Source organism: Lathamus discolor, chromosome 4, assembly GCF_037157495.1.
Source record: "Lathamus discolor isolate bLatDis1 chromosome 4, bLatDis1.hap1, whole genome shotgun sequence".
Classification (NCBI taxonomy): Eukaryota; Metazoa; Chordata; class Aves; order Psittaciformes; family Psittacidae; genus Lathamus; species Lathamus discolor.
In genome coordinates this window covers 32597162-32617438 of record NC_088887.1, presented here as the reverse complement: position 1 = coordinate 32617438, position 20277 = coordinate 32597162, and the positions used below count along the sequence as shown (strand labels likewise).

Genomic DNA, 20277 nt, shown 5'->3' with positions numbered 1-20277 from the left:
ACAGCTAATGAATTACTGTTGTGTGTGTAAAACAAGAAGGGTAGTGCGTAATGAATTTAGCAGCAGTCTGTCAAAGCTGTGATATTACACTAACTGAAGATACAAGTGCTCCATCAGACCAAGTCAACAAAATGCTCATAAAACCTTTAATGCCACATCATCATTTACAATGCACATGCAAAAAAAAAAAAAAAAACAAAAAAACAAAAACTAAAAATCCCAAGAAAAAGGAAGAAAATATTTAAAGTATATTTTATACCCGAAGTTAGATGGAAAGAGTTCAGATGGAGCTTTAAAAAAAAAAGAAAAAAAAAATAATTTCACTGTAACTAAAATTTAGCTACTGAGTCACTCTTAGATTGCCCTGGGACTTAAAAGCTAGTGCCTGACTATGTTTGGAAAGAGACTATTGCTTTCTTCTCGTTATGCTCTGCTACCCATACTACAGGGCTACAAACCAGTAAGTCTGCTGACATTCAGCATACAAAGAACATTACACAAGAGGCAGTGTCCATGTGAAACTTGAGAAAGTGTAGTTTCTGAGGATGGAAAATCTATAGAAAGGCGTTAGCAACAGGACCACTTTTCTCACTCCTTCTTAAGGTATAACAATGGGATTTGGAAAATTGGAGTAATTCCTTGGGTAGATAATTTATAGGAAGTTTGCTTTTAATTGTGGTTTTTGGGTTTTGAAGAGTTGGCCTGGAGCTCAGAGCCATCTTGTTCAAGGCAAGGGCAAGAGAGCTTAGTCCTGTCTTCAGCACTCAGGAAACACTCATATTCCTGTTCCCAGATATGGCAGTAATGGGAAGGAGGAGCATATGTTTGGTTAGAAGTTTTTTACTTAAAAGTCAAATGTCTTCCTCTTAAAAATTTGAAGGCAAGAATCACTAGTACATTTTTTTCAGCAGAATAGAAACCACAATTTTTATGGTTTCGTATATGAAAGACCACTTTGACTCTAGGAGAGCTCTTAGAAATTTAAGCTATATGCTTAGCAGTAAGAAGTGCCAACGTCTGTGTTTGTGAACTGTTAACTTACAGTTTCTAAAGACATGGCAAGCATTTCACATCAAAACTCTCAAAATAGAATTAGATACCTCCAGAAAGAGTTCTATGAATGTGGAGCAGTTGTTTCAGGGTGTCACCAGACAGGTAACTATCCCAGTAATTAATCTCTTCATTTCACATTCACAAAAGTGTATTTTGAAACAACCTAAAGTGCAGGACAGAAACATCAAAGTTTTAGTACATGCATATATAAAATTATATATGTATGTACATTTATATTTCACATTTAAAATCTTTTGCGCAGAACTGTGTGCTAGCTGTGCCATTGACAGGACAACAGAGCATACATATAACTGCATTTCATAAATGGTAGAATTTTCCTAGTTGTATGTATTCTTGAGTCACATTATTCTCTTAGCTAGCTAATTAACACCTACTTTTTGTCTATATTTAAGGTAATAGTAGTGACACCTGAAGATGTGAGCCCTTTTAGCAAGTATTCTGCTGAGAAATAAGTAAATTTTTCTTAGCTGCTGCTTTATCCTTCAAATTGAGCCTTAGTGATGGACTAAAGGGTTTCCAGCAAAGAGCATACTCTCAAGTCTAGGATGACAGCATCAAGTAGTCAGGCTAGGCTGGACTAGAGCAAGCAGAGAAAGAGGAGGAAATTGAATTACTTTTCTTATTTTGAAGTAGAAGATTATGGCTTAAATAAAAATGTTCTTGGAAGAATGTTTGTATATCTTCACATGTGGTGGTCTTTGTTTCTATGCCTTATTTTTTTTTCCCCTTGCCTACAGGAAATCCATCTTGCTTTTCTGAAATGGCTTGAGGGAAATGTAGATGCTGAAGGATTGAGAGCATCCAGCAAGGTGTCTCTTAAATTTGTTTCATCCTATGAATCAAAAATGGAGATAACACCATCTCTCATTCCAGTCATCACTGAGACAGGAAGCTTCTCATCTGAACATTTCAGTCTGAAGACGTATCAACAGAATCTTCAAACAAAGAAGCTTGGAAAGATTCTTCTTTTTAGTGAAGTTACTACAACAACACAGAATCTTCTAGATGGGTAAGAAAGTGATCTAGAGCATACCGAATAAGCTTGCTGATCTGGAATTCACAATTATAGTCACACACGATGTTCAGAACAAAAAAAAACCCAACCCAACCAAACAAAGATTATTACCTTTTAGATAGGACACAAAATATCTTTCCTTATCTTTGTGTTCACAGAGTATTGATTGATAATATTAAGCCATAAAGGGTGGGAAAATCTGTGTGTGACAACTTTTTCTTGGACTGTAGTTTAATCACTATTTCTCTGGCAAAGCATGAACATCACTGTAGGAAAGGTCAAGGTATTAAATATACATATTTAGGAGTTTCTATGCATTTTCTAGTACAAGTTATTTTCTAAGCTAGTTATTTGGCAAAAGTAATATAAAGTAGATTGTGGCCTTAATTTTAATGTTACTGTTTTCTCTTATTCCTTTTACTGAGTATTTCACTGAAATGCTCTTTAGTGGTTTGTTTGGATTTTTTTAAACATTGATTAGGGTTATGCTAGGCATTCTTTCATCGTCACATAGATGACCCTTGTGTGAATGAGCTGTGGGATACCTTTGAGAAGGTAGTTCATTAGAGTTTTGAATGGGATTAAGTGGTATGAAAATCACAGTTACTAAATCTTAGGTTGGAGTCTATGTACAAAGACTACACTGTTACGTTTCATGAAATAGTCTTATGGAAGTTGTTGCTCTTCAGGACAGGTTATTCTATGTGTGTTTCTATTCGCAGCTATAACTTTTGTTGCCAGCTACTTCTGAGTATCAGTGTTGATTTATCTGCAGAAATTGCAGATTAATTTTACTGTTGAAAATAACCTTGGGAATTTTGTTTTGGATTTTTTTTTTAAACAACATCATCAGTTAAATCATCTTGAATGTTATTGTAACTGATTAGTTAACCAGCAATAACAGATTTACTTCTCAGCTAGAGAGCCTAAATTGTGAGACTGATAAAAGTCACGGAATATGCCTTTTCTCAAGTAATAAAGGTGATTTAGTTTACAATACATGCACACAAAATCCGTAAATGAGGATGAGTTATAACAGTATATAATCAGTTCGTAGTCTTACAGTTGACACTATGAAAGAATTAATCAATTTTAATTTGTGCTAAAACATTGCAATTTTTAGAGATAGTTGAAATTAAAAAAAGTAATTTTAATTGGAAACTGTTCTCTGTGAGTGCATATGTACTTATGTACACACACATTATTAAAATGTTGCTGTCCAATTTTGCCACCTCCCTTCCCCCAGATCTACATCCTCATCCTGCAATTGATTTTGCAATAGTTTTTGGACACAGAGAAACATGCTTGTTGAATAAGATGCCACAAAGAAATGAGTTATTTTGTAGAAGCATTTATAGCAATTTCTTTTTAATTTTTAATATTTGCAACATATTTAGCCAACTGGACTGAAAGTAGAAGTACTGTGAAGAAAGCAACGAAGTGATAATAGGTCAAGACCTTTCTTCTCGGATGGTTGTTTTTGGTGGTGGTTCTCAGTAACATTATTTACAGTAGGATGAAGTATATAATTCAGGGTTTTGTGAATTTGTTTAGATGTCATAGGCTAAATAGGATCATGTCTGGCCAATTTATATGTGATTATATGATCAAGAAAGGCAAGGGAGCTAGGAGAAGTAGTCTTGGTTTTTCAATGGCTGTGGAAACCTTTACTCTCTTATGTTTAAAGCGTTGTACCAGCAGAGTGGTCTGCGCTCAGGTTGCTTTTTTACATTGAGGTAGTCCAAATGTAATGAAGTGTTTACAGATATAGGTCTTCGAGATTTTTCCCATCATGATGCAGTTTGAGTAGTCAGTTTTCAGGTAAAATGGCTCTAAGTAGTTTATAGTGGGAAGATGATCCTAGTCAGATTATAATTTGAACAATTAAATCTGTTTTACAGAATGACTTCCATTTTAATGTTAAAATATTTGTCATAAGTATTATGTTTGACGTTACTGTAAATACTTTGTTGTCATGGACGACAGAATCATGTAGTCCATGTGACTTGCAATTCAGCAAAGAGAGACTTCACATATGATAACATTTCATAAATCACTACAAATTAATGTAAATACTATTCGGTAATTTTTATTCAAGAAAGGAGTTCTCAGGTTTTTAAGATACTTCCAAATGAACCAATATGAATTAGTTAGGTTATGTGTATGAGACTTTTTTCTAATTGACAACTCTGAGTCAAAGGAGACTCAGATTTTCTTTGCTTGGATGAAAAATAGGTACCTATTGATTAATCTTGATTCCCAGAAAAAAATGCAATACCATGTTTATGTAATCATGTGTTACAGTAAGCACTTGTTACATGATAGACTCTCTCAGGGTCTCTCGAATTTTACCAAGGTTGTGATGATTGAAAATATGATACAGACACCTCAAGAATTTAATTAGTGTGATTAGTAGTAAATTTAGTTAGTAAACTGTTTAGTATATTATAAATAAATATACATTTAACTTCCATTGCTTTAGATTTTCTTATACCTTTCCCACCAACTGGATGTCAAACTTTTGTCTCTCTTCCTTTCCACTTCCCCAAACTTCATACCCCCCAAAATTAAGATGTGGAAGCAGAAAGTGGGCTGGAACTAATTTAATGGCTGAGCAACCTCACAGTAGAGAAACAGCCGGAGCCTAATAGGGGTCTTTGTCTGCATTTCCACCCTGGCTGGTAACGTGCCAGTCAAAAGTCAAGCAAAAGAAACAGGTGGAAACTATTAGACCTGTCATAAAGTTTGAAAAATTGATTCTGGAGGCTAAGTGAATAGATTGAACTTGACAGTGTTGTCCTAAAGATTCTAAGGGAAAATTCTGTAGTTTAATTTCGGATCCCTTGATTGTTCATTAGCTCTCCAGATGGCAGGTCTTGGTGGTTTGCGTATTAACATACACGCTGTTTTATCACTGGTGTACATTTGTGTGTTGTAAGGTAACAGACACAGTGTGAATTCACCTGTAGGTATCTAAAATTAAGTGGCACTAGTCTAATTGCAAAATAAAGATTTATTTAAATGTTGTGTAGTTTTAAATTATTAATAACTACTTTTATGGTTTATGTTAAAAGCTCTGTTTGAATCTTTTGAGGTTATTTTTTAAAGCATTTCCAATTTTGTTTCTTAAACTAAAATTTAAAATCCTTACCAAAGATTAGAAGCTCCCTTGGTTTTTCCTCTAAAAGGAAATTCTTTCTGTAAGTTTCATTTCAGAAACATTATCTCTGAAGATATTTTTCCTAATGCCACCTGAACAGGTTAAGTTTGCCAGAAACAGTTCCACTTTCTCTTACTCTTTCTCCTCTCCTCAAAGTATGCCTGGGATTGCATAATTTAAGACAAAACTATTACTTTTGAGCCTGCATCTGGTATAGTGATACAGTGTTACACTGTAGAGACATTCTTATTAGATTCACAAGATTTAAAATTGATAAAGAAGCATTTCTACCACACTCCAAGTGGCTGGAATGATTTCACAAGTATTTAATGAAGAAATAAATTATTAGGTACATTTCAGTTTTATTCTTACCAGTGTTTTATAACCTGTTTTAACATTTTAGTTGGCAGATTTGATTTATACATGATTAAGCCAGCATGTAATACATTCTATATGAAATGCTGTTGTGGATCTGTTTTCCCCAGTATTTAGGAATCATGAAGTGCTGCTGTTAGGAAGAGTTTGACATAGAACCAGTGAATTTTAGTGGAAATGAAATGTGGGATGAAGTTGGTTTCATATTTGCCGAATAGGATATTTAAGTAAAATGTCAGCTTAGAATAAACAATATCCAAACAGTTAAAAACTTTTGAAAAATAAAATCCTTTACATCATTGGTGCCTTTTTAGGTTTTTTTATGCTTTTCTAGGTTCATATTGTTGAATTTTTAAAAATTGTACTACAGCTCTAATTTTGGAAAGTGAGCATTACAACTCATTTTGTTTAAAAAACTCTTTTAGTTGTATTTAGTTTGGTTGTATTCAAGTGTGTGTGCTACTAATACAGGTATGAAGTAGTGAAAAGTAAGAGTGGTGTACAGTTGAAGGAGATTGGAATGGCAGTTCAGGGGCACAAGAGAACAAGTTGATATTGACAAACTGTATTTTGCATTAGTGATTTTTACTTTTTCCAAATCCTTGTGAAGTTTTACTCTATGTAAACACAAGGGCCTCATGTTTAGTCATTCCATGCACCTCAGTGATCTCCCTTATTCTCTATTTAAATAATACTTAAAAAAAAACCCCAAATTGAAATCAGGTAAGTTGTGGGGAGTGGTTAAAATGTCATTTGAAGATAGAAACTTGGCATTAACATAGCCTTCGCAAAATGCGCCATAATGTCACACTACTTGTTTTCATTCCATCATCAGGCATACCTGTTTAAAGCCTCCCCTCTCAGATTCTGGCCTCAGAATTCCACAAGGACTGTAACTCCAAGCTACAATTATTCTTCTTGCAGCTATTGGCTCAACTTGATCAACCATTTTCTTAAAAGCTATGAAAATTTTTTACTACTTTTAATATTGTTTTAGCTAGCCATGTCTCATAATCTAGGCTCAGGTGGGTGGAAAAAGCCGTTTTGCTGTAACAGTCAAAACCAACTGCAAGTTGTGTCACTGGCCTCGTGGTTTTGTCTCTTGAAGATGCATAGGTTGTTGAAGGACAAAGTCTTCAAAGAATAACATTTTTCTTCTAGCATGGCAAGATTATCCTAGTACATTAATAGTCTGATAGAAATAAATATTATCACCACCATTAACAGTTTGTAAAAATTAAACCCCTATGCCCTGTTTCCTCAAGAATGTGCATTGGGAGCTGGAAAATACCATGGTGGGCAGGAACAATGCCTTTCTCTCAGGGAACAACCATTGCTGATGGATATTTTAAAAATGTGTGCTGATAAATCAGTCAGTTGTATTTAAATGGTGTTTGTATTGTAAGTTACATAAATATAATTTAGATAATCTTTTCTACAGATAGCATAACCAAAAATAGGATATTGGTTTGGATAATGAGTACTTCTTTGTGCAGAAAGCTCTCACAAATTGCTTTTAAAATATTAGATCTCTTGGTTTGTTTTTTTTTTTAACTGTAGTGTGGAGGAGGAATGCTTTGCTTGATGAATGTCTAGCTTAAAGTTAGATACTAGTGGTGATAGACCTGCTCTTCAAGGAATTTTTTGCTTTTAATCTACCTTCCTCTCATTCAAGTTAGCCTTGATATAATATCATCTTCCTTTGTTCTTCATGTCATTTAGGTTACTGACTTCTGAATTTCTGATTTTTTTTTTTTTTATTTGTAGGGTTGAAGGGCTTTTTAATCTTAAAAGAAAGAAGTTAGTGCTCAAATAACAGAATGTTTGTTTCTCTTAAATTAATTTCAACAGTAATTTTTGCTAATTTAGGTTTAAATGTATAATATTTCATACTTTATTTTTCCATTCACTTCTTGGTAGTGTTTTGCATCATTTAGTGTTAGACAAAGCTGTCCTTGAGGCTGATAACAAAAGATCATGCACAAATTTTTGTAATAAAGCCAACAGTGTGTTTCTTTCCTTGCCTGTAGAAAGGCAGGAATTCGGAAGTTTTTGGCACTGATTTGGTTCTGTGCCATTCCCAGACTCTTCTCTGCAATACCATTTTTCATTACATGCTTGCTGAAAGATTTCTGTATTAGGATTTGTCATCTCTTTTGCATCAATTTTCCGTGCCTTTCTTTCCACCTGTTGTGAACAGTTCTTTAGGGCGCTAAACAATTAGGTCCCTATTTTCATGTCACGCACCTTGTGTGTCTGATTTTTCATGGAATTGAAGGCAAAATATGTTTCTTTTTATTTTTTTTATTATGTAAAATCAGTAGATATTCTTCCTGTTAATGAAGTGGGCCCCCCGCTTGCACAGTTTCTGTCAGGGCAGGGGGAGGTTTGTCATTCCCAAAGGGGATTGAGTCATAAAAAAAGATACCCGTTTTGCAGAGCAATTAACCCATGTTGAACTCTTATAGTATATTGTATTACCCTGCTGCTGGAAGTTCCTGAACAATTCGCATTGTCGTATGAATACGCATGTAGCCTTGGAGCACTCATCATTTGTTAAATGTGAGAGGAAACCCTGTAAAAGGGCACAGTTAAAACAAGAGTTAAAGAATGGAAATGTTTCAATAATATTTTACTGTTTTGTTTTGCATGGTGCTATTTTCATGAACACATTTTAAAACAGATTTTTCATATTAAGATTAAAAATTTGAACAGTAAAGTTACAAATCATAACATCTTTTTGAAGAGGATTAACTTGAAGCAGCGTATATGCAAGAGAAAACAATATATAATAATAACACATAACATACTGGTTTCTATATTTATAATTATAGCATATTTCATGCTATTTGTTTGCTAACTCTGTCACGATCTTGCCTTTGAATTTTAACTTCTATTTAGTAAAAAGAAATGTTGCTTAAGCTTAAACTACTCAAAAGCACTTATAGATTAATATCTGCACTTTATTGAGAGATTTTCGTGTGCTTTTTCAGTCATTGCTTTGCAGCATATTGTTAAGTATAATGGTCAGTTCTGTAGTGTCAGTGAGAATGCTTATCAGGTACGGCTATCCTTGCATTCATCAAATAGCTTTCTTTGTGCCAAGAGACCTGCCACCTCATTGCCACCGGTCCAAGCTCAGAATATAGCCTCTAACAAAGTCATGTGCTTATAGTAATAAGCTATAAAACTCAAAGACAGGCGTAAGTCAGTATCGAACATGACCTATTGACTTAAACAGGGGAGGATAAGGCATAGCAAAACTATAGATATGTTGATAATGTGGTCAGATGAAACAATGGCCCCGCCTCCCTAATTGACCTCATTGAGTAGCTTGGGGCTTGGACAAGTGGATCTGCATTTCTCCCCCATACCTTTTTATTGTAATATGATCATCTGACTAGTAAAAGAATAAATTAAAGATGTTGCATTGAAATAAAACAGAATAGCATTTAGGTTTCTAAGTGACTTGATAATGTGTTTGATTAACAAGCTGCCCAAATTATGTGTGGCTGAGAAAAACCCAGATTAGGAACTAATAAAGAATCTAGTTGGCTGGACACTGTACATGTTCTTTACACTTGACTTATGAAGGAGGTGTACTGGAGATACTCGGCGCACGCAAGTTCCAAACAGACTCCCTGCTTTTTCAGAAAATGGGAATTCTAGAGAAGAAGTAGAGCCCAGTATGTGTTGATTTGGCAACTCCTCTGGTCATTACACTTGCTTTAGGTGATGCATAGGGTCTGTCTACCTCAGCCTTGGAATTATACCTACAGAGTAATTTTTGTCTGTTTTAGGAAGCTGATGGGAAGAATCACTATTTTTAGCCATGGAGACAAACATGCTGTGTGCCAAGTTTTGACTTTAACTATTTTTATTTGAAACAACAATAAAGATCTGAATGCTGAACTATAACAAAGTGCAGTTGCACGAATTCTGAATTACTCTCTTGAGATGCCAGTATCTCATTCTTACTACACAGGTAAAAAGCATAATCAGATTTCTGAGAAACTCAAAGTTAGATCATGGCTTTCAGTTTCCATTTGCACATCTCCATCTCTTCATCTCTATGACTTTAATAGAAAAAAAAAAATAAGAAAGAAAGAAAGACGAAAAAGAGGTTGGATTTACAGCAGTATGAAGCTGAGGTAAGGACTAAGAAACTTACGGCATGGCTGTTTGGGGAAGTTTAGACAGCACCTGTTCCAGTGTTGTAAAGAATAAATATGCTGATTTTTGTTTGCTTTTATGCTGCCAGTCAGAAGATAGTGATTTAATTTCAGAATAATTCCCTGATTGTTTCCAGAGCCAGAAACTTTCAAAGCTTGTGTAATTTCTAACTTAAGCAGTAAACTAAGAAAATCCCACAGAATCTGAATTCTTTACCTAAATCCCACTGGCCTAATTTATTTTCACTTATACTCCTAGTTAAAATATTTTAAGAATCTGTTTGTATTCAAACGAAGGCTTGCATTTATCACACCTCATATCATTTAGCCTAAAATGTCATGGCCTCTAGAATGGTGTGTAAAAAAAGCGAGGTTCCCCCACTGCAGTTTTGTGATCCCCAGGATTGCTATAAAATGCTGTACCTCATGTTGCTTTCAAAAGGATTTACTGGCATTGTTCTTGTTGCCTGAATGTTAAATATGGATGAACTTCCAAATGTTTTTGTAAACTTGAAATGGCACTATTTTACTGAAGATACTATCTAACATTAAAAAAACCCACAAAAGTATTTTAAAGGCTTCTTCCCTAACACAAAGTTTTACGACATATTACAGTAAGTAGTTACAGAATACAACTATAAACTGCCCCATTTTTTGTTTGATGTGTGTTTGAATGTATCATCAGTCTGTCCATTCACAGAGGAAGATGAAGAGGCATTCAGAAAACAAGAGGATAAAAAAAAAAGTAGGGAGACGGAGGCTGAGACCCAGAAAAAAGGAAATAGAAATAAGGCATTCAAGGGAAACAGTTCTTTTTTACTGGGCATTTCTTTAGCAAATATGCTAAACTTAAGCTAAAAGAATGTGGATGTAGGATTGCAGTATTAATTAGGGAAAAATCTACATGTTGTCAGAGTACTTAGCAAACCCAGTACTGATCAAGCCCAGTACTTCCTTGTGCAAATGACAGACTGTCTACTAAAAGATAATTTACATTGGGTTTGATTTCTTCTAAAGTCATAAAGGCTGATACTAACTCCACTTAAGCATGTGGTGGTTCCATTTCTTTTTTTTTTTCTTCCTTGAAAATTGGGGAGTATGAGGAAAGGGAAGCGCTTTGTTTTGTTGAGGCTAAATGGTAGTTTCGCTTACAGTCATAATTGAATCTGCAAATTATAATGTCCTACTTTGTTTATTTTTAGTCGTCCTTCTATTCTGTCCTACCATCATGATAACACCTAACCAACATCCTGCAAATTGCTTATATTTCATGCTTTCAAAAATGCAGTTTACACCATATCACACTGTACTTTATGGGTATCGTGTAATTCATTAAACTGCATTTTACATGACAGTAGAAGAGCTTCAGAATTCATTCCACTCGACTGTGATGGTTTCTATGCGTTAACTTACTATCTTTATTCAAATCCCTACATAGGCAGTTAAAATTTCAAAATGGAATTGCATTCACCCTTTTCTAAACCCCTAAAATTTATTGATAGACTTCAATGGGCTGTGGGCTTAGTGAAAGAGAACAATGTATTTTTATACTGCTGCATCATCTTTCAGCTAAAATATTTCTCCCATATAATCAGTTGCTTTGTTTTCTCTTATGTCTAAAGGAGAAACTAATTTGTTCTTGCAGACTAGTTGCTACAGAGCCAGCTTCCTTTTAAGCGTATTGCACAATATGACCATTGCAGTGAACCTGCGATTTACGAATACTGAAGGAATAACTTGCAGATAATGCTTTAGGGTCTAAACGTAATATTTCAGTCTTCACTAGAATAAACCAGGCCTCGATGCCCTCAGAACAAATAGTTGTGTGATGAACTGATGTAAATGCAGGTGTCAGGGGTATCAAATAGGCTTACGAGTTGTTTTCAAACTGTGTATTACTGGCATTGGATATAGATCTTTGATGACATACTGATCTTGCACCAAAAATATTTTCTTTCTTTGTTGAATTGCAGAATCATTAGGGTTGGAAGGGACCTCGGGAAATCATCTAGTCCTGCCAAGGCAGGGTCACCTGGCACAGGTTACACAGGAATGTGTCCATGCAGATTTTGAATGTCTCCACAGAGGGAGACACCGCAAACCCCCTGGGCAGCCTGTTCCAGTGTGCTGCCACTCTCAAGGTAAAGAAGTTCTTCCTCATGTTGAGGTGAAACTTCTTGTGTTTTCGTTATGGCCATTGGTCCTCGTCCTGTTGCCAGGCACCACTGAAAACTCTGGCACCCTTCTCCTGCCACCCACCTCTGAGATATTTATATGCATTAATGAGATCCTCTCTCAGTCTTTTCTTCTCTAGACTAAACAGGCCCAGCTCCCACAATCTCTCCACATAAGAGAGATGTTTCAGACCCCTAATCATCATTGTGGCCCTATGCTGGATCCTTTCCAGAGGGATTTCTGAGGAACCAGAACAAGCCCTAGGAGAAAGAAAAATGTTTCTATATTTTTTCTTAGGGTTTTTAAAACCAGTTTCCTCCAATAAGCTGTTTGTGCTGCTGGCTTCTGAAACAGCAGTTTTGTCAAGATCGTACATTTGTGTAGTAACACAGAAGAATGCTTATATGATCTCAATAAGCCATCTGTCAGGCTTATATAGTTTAAAATGTTGTCCCTAGGTGCAGAAAAAAAGAAAGAATATTATTTTAGAACTTTTAAATTTCAAGACCGGAAATTAGATAAAGAGTTCTCACTCAAGTCTTGCTTTATTAGCAAAAGATAATGTGTATATTTTACATGGAGTATGGTACCAGATGTGAGATACAAAGGAAATTGCTGGGGGCCACCTGCTTTAATATATGTTTAAAATCTTGTGTAGTATTTGATGTCATGTAGAATTCATGGGATAGAGAATAATTTTAAGTTAGTACACCATGTCAGGTTAGCAAGGATTGATGCTTTCCATCACAATTTATCCGTCTGTTTGAAAAAAAGAAAAGTGAAATAATCACCTTTTGCCAGGGTTTTTGAAAAGCACCTGTGAGTGGCTTATATATGTTCTGTGGACAGGCAGCATAGAATTTTTAATGGGAAAGTGCTGGAAAGTCAGTAGAACACTGTGACTCCAGCTTATTGTCCTGTTGTTTTGTTTCCATCTTAGCATTCTGCTGCCATTCAGTGGTTAGATTTATGTGGTTTTCTTTGGAACTAAGTGCAGATTTCTTCTGGGGCATGTTTTCTCCATCGGAATACTGACAATGTACAGACAGAAAAAATAGATGGAAGATGCCTTTGCATGCCACAGTACCAGCATGCTGTAAAGCCTCAACGAGGAAAGAATCCTTATCCCAAGGGGATTCTTACTTCTAAGAAGTAATGGCAATTAAAGATTTTTAGTGTAGCTGGTTGAAATGCCTGCTGTATGTAAACAGTCAGCCTAGAAAACTACATTCAGGCACAGAATATCACCTTTGCAGTTTGTTTGATTAACTCAAGATTTCCACAGAGCCATGTGCTCTAGCCACAGAGCTGGAAACTGATTACAGAATATATTGTCATAGGTATTTCACTGCATGCTATGTTCCTCAGGGTTTTTTTAACCCTTCTGGTGGAGCAAGATGAAGAATTATTTTGTTTAATAGCCGAACGTGGTCTTCACATGCACCGTAAATGGTATTATAAAATGGTGTTAATTTGGTCTAGTAATTTATAAATTATAACTTTAGGTATACAAAAGACATTAAAATTTTGAGGCACTTTTATTCTATTTCTTAATCTCTGTTATAGATAAGGATTGCAAATTCATGCTTATCTTTTGTGGACAATGAAAGGAAGATTTTATATTATGTTCATTTCTATTCCCAGAATTTTCCTCACATGTTTCCAGTATTTTGCTTTTATCAGTAATTTTTATTTTCTTTTTTTTTTTTTTTTAGTTTTTTATTTGATTTCACATTTGAGATAGGTAAGACATAACTTACTACAATGTAATTAATTAGCATGAATCACTAAAACTAGAAATTACAGAACTCGTGTCTTTTTTTAAATGTAATTTCATGTTAAAATAATTCTGGTGGTTGCTGACTCATAAGTTAAAAAAAAAAAAGAGCAGGAATCAGTCTTATTTCAGTTAGAAACTCAGATCTTGACCTGGTATATGCTGGAAAAATAATTTGGTTTGGTAAACTGTATTGAATTGAGCTTTTCCTATACTTTATTGTCTTAAAACCCTTCACTGGTCTGCTTTTAATCTTGCAGTTCTGCACACGGTTTGGAACAAGTAAGATGTAATGGTTAAACACTAAAAAGAGGACAGCTGACTTGAAATGTGTAAATTACACATACTTCTGATGTGTGTCCTCAGGAATTTGCATGCTGCCTTCTTTACTTTCCCTGTTATTTTTCATTGCTTGTTCTTCAAAAAACAGTTAAAACATTTATTATGCTAGAGAGTGGATTCAAACTTCTGACTGTTTTCACAGTGTAACTAAGCATTAGTACCAAGTATGAAATTCAGCACAGTTCCAACTTGTTTTTAACTAACAACAGAAATAGTTAAAAAAATATAAAACCAAAAGGAAAGAATGAACCTGAAGTTGAACTGTTTTCAGCTATGGGTTGCATAAATAACAATTTTTTTTTTTCTACTGTTTTATGCAGACATAGGAGTAAACAAGGAGATACAAACAAATGTCTTTTGGGGACATCCACAAGAATAGGTGTAAACCATTTTATATTTAATACCAATTGATACTATTCTGCAAGACTCATCAGAAAACTCAACACAGGATTCTGTGGAAACCAACTAGTAAAAGGAACAGGGAAACCATTCACTCTGAAGATTTTAGATACAAGACAATCAGATTTTTGTGAGTAGGGTGAAAGGAAAATGGGAGAAAAAGTAAAGTTTGAGTAAAAATGAAGATTTCTCTTTCTATGAAGTCCAGGTCAACTAGTAAGCAGGTCCTGTTATGTGCTGGACGTAACAGTTCACTCTGGGAGAATGTCTTCTGGTCATCATTAGTGCCTTGCTGGAGGTGTGTTACTGTTCCAGACTCTTCTGGCTTTTATTTCAACATAGAAAGTATAATAGGTATTTTTGGGAGTGCAGATAATTGGAACATTAGGATTCTATCTGATAACCTCTTTTCTATCTAATGTACTATTTGGAGGTTTTATCATTTGGTAGTCATCAGAACAGATAACATTTAGTCATTGCCAAAATATGTTTCACTACTAACTGGGGTACAGCTGAACAAAAACTGTAACCCTTTACCTGTGAATAAGGAACAAATATTCTCCAGTTTGCTGAAGCTGTAATACAGGGTGTTCATGAAAACAGAATTATACTGGCTTAGAGGAAAAATGGTAATTTGCTATGAGGCATTAGCTTAATAAACTGGTGTGCCAACAGGAGAGGTTAAGAAGGGTGAAAATGTTGTATTTTGATATTTTGCCAAGTTAAACAGTGAAATATTGTGAACATGAGCCGAGTGAAATGGAATGCTTTCTGCTTGGGTTTGAAACCAAAAATCTTGGTGAGTGACTGACAATTCAGAAGTGGTAGAGTGTAAAGTAGATAAGTACCCTTCCTTCCCTGCTTCCTCTTCCACTGAGGAAAAATCGCTGAGCAAAAATCTGAAGTGCTGATGTGTTTATTTTAACACTGGGAAATACTTATTACTTCAAATATTTGCCTGCTTGTATATCATATCTATTATACCACACGTGCCACATACAAATTAGACATGGCTCATAAAGTGCAGTAACCCTAGATTTTTTTGAGATTATGGATGTAAATTTTCCTTTTATATAGCTGTTCTCTAACTCATGTCAGGGAGGCTTCCTAGTGATGGAGGTCTGTAGCTTTTAAATTAAAATCCTCAGCAGAATTCTTCCCGTACTTTAGACACACACTTTATTCAGTTCTGTAAAGAAAGACCTTCAGATGATGTTAAAACAAGAAATGTAGAAAAGGAGGTTGCATTTTCTAGATCCAGAAACAGGTTCTCTCAATTACTTGGCAAGTTGTGCAGCTGCATTTATCTAGCACCTAGCAGACATTCTTGGAAATAAGGAAGACCTTTTTACAGTGATGGTAACTATACAAGTAAAGCCTAAACTAAATTCAGAGTACAGATGACTAGATCAGAAATTAATAAAAGAGAAAGATATAACTAGTCAAATTATGCTATAATTTCTTTTTCACTTTTCCTCTTACTGTGACATAATTCAGATTAATATTTTATGCGTGTGTTTAGCTTGTACTCTATATCTAATGGATGCTGGCCTGGGAAACTTCACATATTAACTTGGCTGAAGAGAAAGTTGGCGTTTTTTTACAACAGCACCCTACTGTGGGCTTCACAGAAGAGATGCCAGGCAGCTTTGCAGGCCAGCCTGCTGGGGCTGCTCCCCCAAATCTAGCTGGCTGTGGAGCCAGCTGGCAGTCACATCCAGTACAGTGCTAGGTGACATAAGTGAACTGCTGTTCAGTAAATTAGGGTGTTTTTTTCCTAATTAAACACAGAATTGCAAAAAATCTTGTTGTGAATATCTTTAGAAGCTTCAACCATGTATCTATTAAAAAAGCTAAATTGTGGCAGTTCTGTGTTATGAACTACCTTCTAATTTTTAAAAAATCACAGACTTTGAATGTTTTGTTTTGAATCTTTGAATCTGTCATGTACTTCACTGTTTCTAAAGGTCTCTTTTTATTGTGTGATATTAAGATCATCAAGAGAATGAGCCGTAAGGCAGAAGTGTTTGCCTAGTCTGTGTTTTCAGTTTTATGTGTTCTAGTAAATCTGAGGTGCTTCGTTCTGGTTTTCAGGTTTCAAAATACATTAACCATCTCTCCGTCTTATGCAGTGGCTCATACCCACCTCATTACAAGGAGGGTAGGAATATGATCCCTAAATGTGGTTTTTCCTAAGTAGGTGATTATTGGTCTGTATGCCATTTGTGCATAGATTTCTGCACTGGCCCATACTACATAGTATATTAGGTCTTCCTAGCATTAGTTACATTTACATGTAATTTTTTTTCTGTGTGAACACATTCTGGAGGGTGGTTTTGAAACACTGATATTCGTGTTACTAGGATGTGTGTGGTGTCTGCATTATTTGCTAGTAATCTGAGTTGGATTTGGTTTCAGAATATGTGAGCTAGTTTTATGTCCACTCTGATATTACCTACGTCTGTTTTAAAGCACCAGCTGTATGGCAGATGCTCACATTAAGGTTTTGTGTTTCAAGCAGAATCAAGAAATTCTCAGGATACCTTATTTGCTTCTACTACAGGTTTTTCTCCTTCAGACTCAGCCAATCCATAATCATGAGTGTATAACCGTTTCAGTCTTTTGTCAAAATCTACTGACTTGAACCTGTTTCCCTCCTTAAATTTCTCCTCTTCTCTGTATTGCTTCTCTTCTGCCAGACCATAATTGGTGAGTATCAGCTTCAGGGGAAAAGAAATCCTATTCTGCTGGTTCATCTCTATCAACTCAAAAGTTTTTCATTACATGCAAGAAATTATGACATGTTTATGCTTTGCTTTGTTCTTCACTATATCTGTGTCCGTAGTTTTTTTGGTCATTCAGGAGTCTGGGCTACTGTTAGTCAGTTGTACGCAGCTTGTATAAGTAAATGGCACAAGTGATCCGATCCTTTATCCTGTCCTTGGAGAGCAGCTTCTTTTTTTGGTGACTGCAGTCAATCTACTTGGCTTTGCAGTTTTTGTTTGTTTCTGAAATTAGAATCCCCTTGCCTTGCCTTTTTTTTCTTTCCACTGAACTCTATCTCATAATTCAAAGCCTTCTATTTAAGGTGGTACAACAGTTCTGCAAGGAAGTGGACTGATAAATTAATGCCAGAAATAGTACTGGCCATAAAGTACTCAGTGTAATATTTTCTCTGCAGTAATCCTGCTGCTGCTTCAAGACTGACTTTCTCATGTTTTTATTTGCATGTAGAATCACATAACTTTTTGTTGAGGCTGTGTTAGGTTTTAAGGGTACTTACAAAGTAGAACTGGGTACAGCAGCTGTGTTTAAATTTACCTGTCGTATTTGTGCCACTTTCCAACTTTCTTTTTCTCTTTTTTTTAAACCTACAGTTGTTTTCAGCAGGATCTAAGTATATGGGTCAAGGCTACGTGCTCTAACTGAAAATATAATTTGACCTTCCCTAATGTGGGAATTTAACAGTCCTGCTTGGGATTTCTTGAGTAATTTCTTCTTTCTTCTCCATGTGGTTCATAATTTTTGCTTCCAGAACAAAAGGACCTAGCCCTCTACATATATTTATTTTCAGTTCTTAGATATTTTTAAAAAACATACCTGGTAGAAGAGGTTTTGTTTATAATGTGTTCGTGTACGCTAGTATGTCAAATGTATCTGCAGTTGAGAGCTTTAATAACGTAAGCATGTGAAGACTTCTTAAAGGAAGCAAGTATTTACTTCTAATCTTTTATATGACAAAATTTAATCTTACAAAGTGGTTTTGTGAATAAGTTGATAAAAAAATGTTACTCTGATTTTTTATGCTTGGGATATGAGCAGGTTTGGTTCTGTTCTGGAAACTAGCTAGAATAGTTATTAAGGGTCTTCTGCAGCCCTTTTTAACGTGCAACTATTATGCTGTGTGTTTTCAGGGGCAAATTACGAAAAAAGTTGGATTATAACATATTTAAGAAAAATAAAATATAATTTGGTTCTCATCCTTCAGTTCTACTGCTCCGTGCATCTTTGGTTCATGAGGTTTATGATAGGCTAATATTGAAAAAAATTTTGTGGGAGCTCTTTCTTTTGTTGACAGAACATAATTCAGAGAATTACTAAAATAACAGTTTATTTCAACAGTTACGAGAATTTGAATTGTTAGGTTTCACTCTCAAAATCAGCTACAAAAGCCTGACTAAAATGAAATTTGTGTCTCAAATTCTAAATGACATCAGACAAGTTGCTTTTTCTGTGGAAGATTTTATAGCTGTAAAATGGATGTATAAAAGGATGTTGAAAAAAGTTGCAAAAGAACTCCAGCATAAATGTTTGTGGGAAAAAAAAATTAATTCTTGCATAGTATCTTATCACAGAGATAAAAAGTAGAAAGCCAAAGGTACATCCTTTTACTTTTGAATGTAATGGTCAGCAAGCAGCTTTCTAAATTATATTTATGTTGTTAGGCTGCACGTGTTGAATAGATGCTGTCCCTATGGAAACCAAAAGTTTATGTGGATGTGAAGAGCTTTGCAGAGTATGGTGAAAAATGTGTTACACTGAATCTTTTTCGATAGGGCACAGTATGATTTGTACTTTTTATACCTACAGTACTGTGGCTTCTACAAAACAGCACAGAGAGGATGTAAAGCAAGTCAGTTTTGATTTGTAATGTAGGAGATTTCTGATTAGTTGCACTTCAGTGATTACAAAAGGGTAGTGGCATTGTTGATATAAATTAAATACCTGTGTCATGCACAACAGAAGCATAAGCAAGAAGAAAGCCTTGGAAGCTCAGCTAGGAATGCAAATTGCACCCTTTGACCCACTTCCCACCTAATTGAAGTGGGTTTTCTGGTAACAGGTTCTAATTTAATTCTGCAGTGATGTCACAGAAAACCGCCACTGCTGGAACTGTTTCTGCAGTCTTTCTGCATGGTTCTGCAAGCAATAAATGAAGCTTTCTCAAACTATCCTATATGTGTCTTTGGTCATTCCAAGTATCTTTTTAAATGTAGAACAGCAGTAGGTCCAGTTTCATCAGCTATAAAATTCTGGTCAGAAATTATCCCCCAAATCCCTCATGCATCAAATCAGGCAAGACAACACCTTAGACATACTGCTGAGGGAAAGGGTAACGGGTCTTCCAGGAAACTCTCTGAACATTGTGAAATGCTGCCTGAAATTTTTATGCCTTGTCACTGTGTACCTCCTGAAATACGCTCAAATGGCAGTGATGCCGAAAATTAGGAATATGGTCAGTGGCTACTGTTCTTCTGGCAACTGTAGCTTCCAGCTCCAGTTGTATACGTCTCCACACATATGAAACTGCTATATAAAATAGATGTCTCTGGAGACCCGAGTTTCAGAGACTATAGTTTGTAATTTGGTAAGGGTTGCCATTTTTTATGTTTGTATTACAGCTTCTGCCAAGTACTTATGACAGAATTATGGAAGTATGAAGTGCTTAAACAGAGACCTTGAGAAAGAATTCCTCGGAGGAAACAATATTTCCTTACTGTGGTTAGGTGACTGGATGACTATAGACCACTATTTCATTTGCACTGTGTTGGGTAAGTGCTGGTTCATGTGGGTGGCTCATTGGTTTGTTTTGCTAGGGATGCAATATTTCCTTTTCAGGCACTGCTGCTACTGATAGATAATTTAAAGGTTGATGTGTGATAGCTTTTGCTCATTTACTGTGATGCAAACACTAGTTGTCCTTTTTAAGAATGAATGTTACAGATGAGTACCACCATTTTGAAGTACTGTGCAGTGAAAAACTGAAGATTGCCAAAGAAACCACCTG

At 35.4% G+C, this 20277-nt stretch overlaps 1 protein-coding gene across 3 annotated transcripts in view; it reads left to right on the top strand.

The window, feature by feature from the left end:
• HLCS (holocarboxylase synthetase) overlaps positions 1–20277 on the top strand; it is a 127324-nt gene that overhangs the window by 40720 nt on the left and 66327 nt on the right. For all 3 annotated transcript variants that reach the window (XM_065676928.1, XM_065676929.1, XM_065676931.1), the window contains one exon: positions 1812–2083. In XM_065676928.1, the coding sequence (XP_065533000.1) occupies positions 1812–2083 (272 nt within the window). The remainder of the gene's footprint in view (positions 1–1811; positions 2084–20277) is intronic.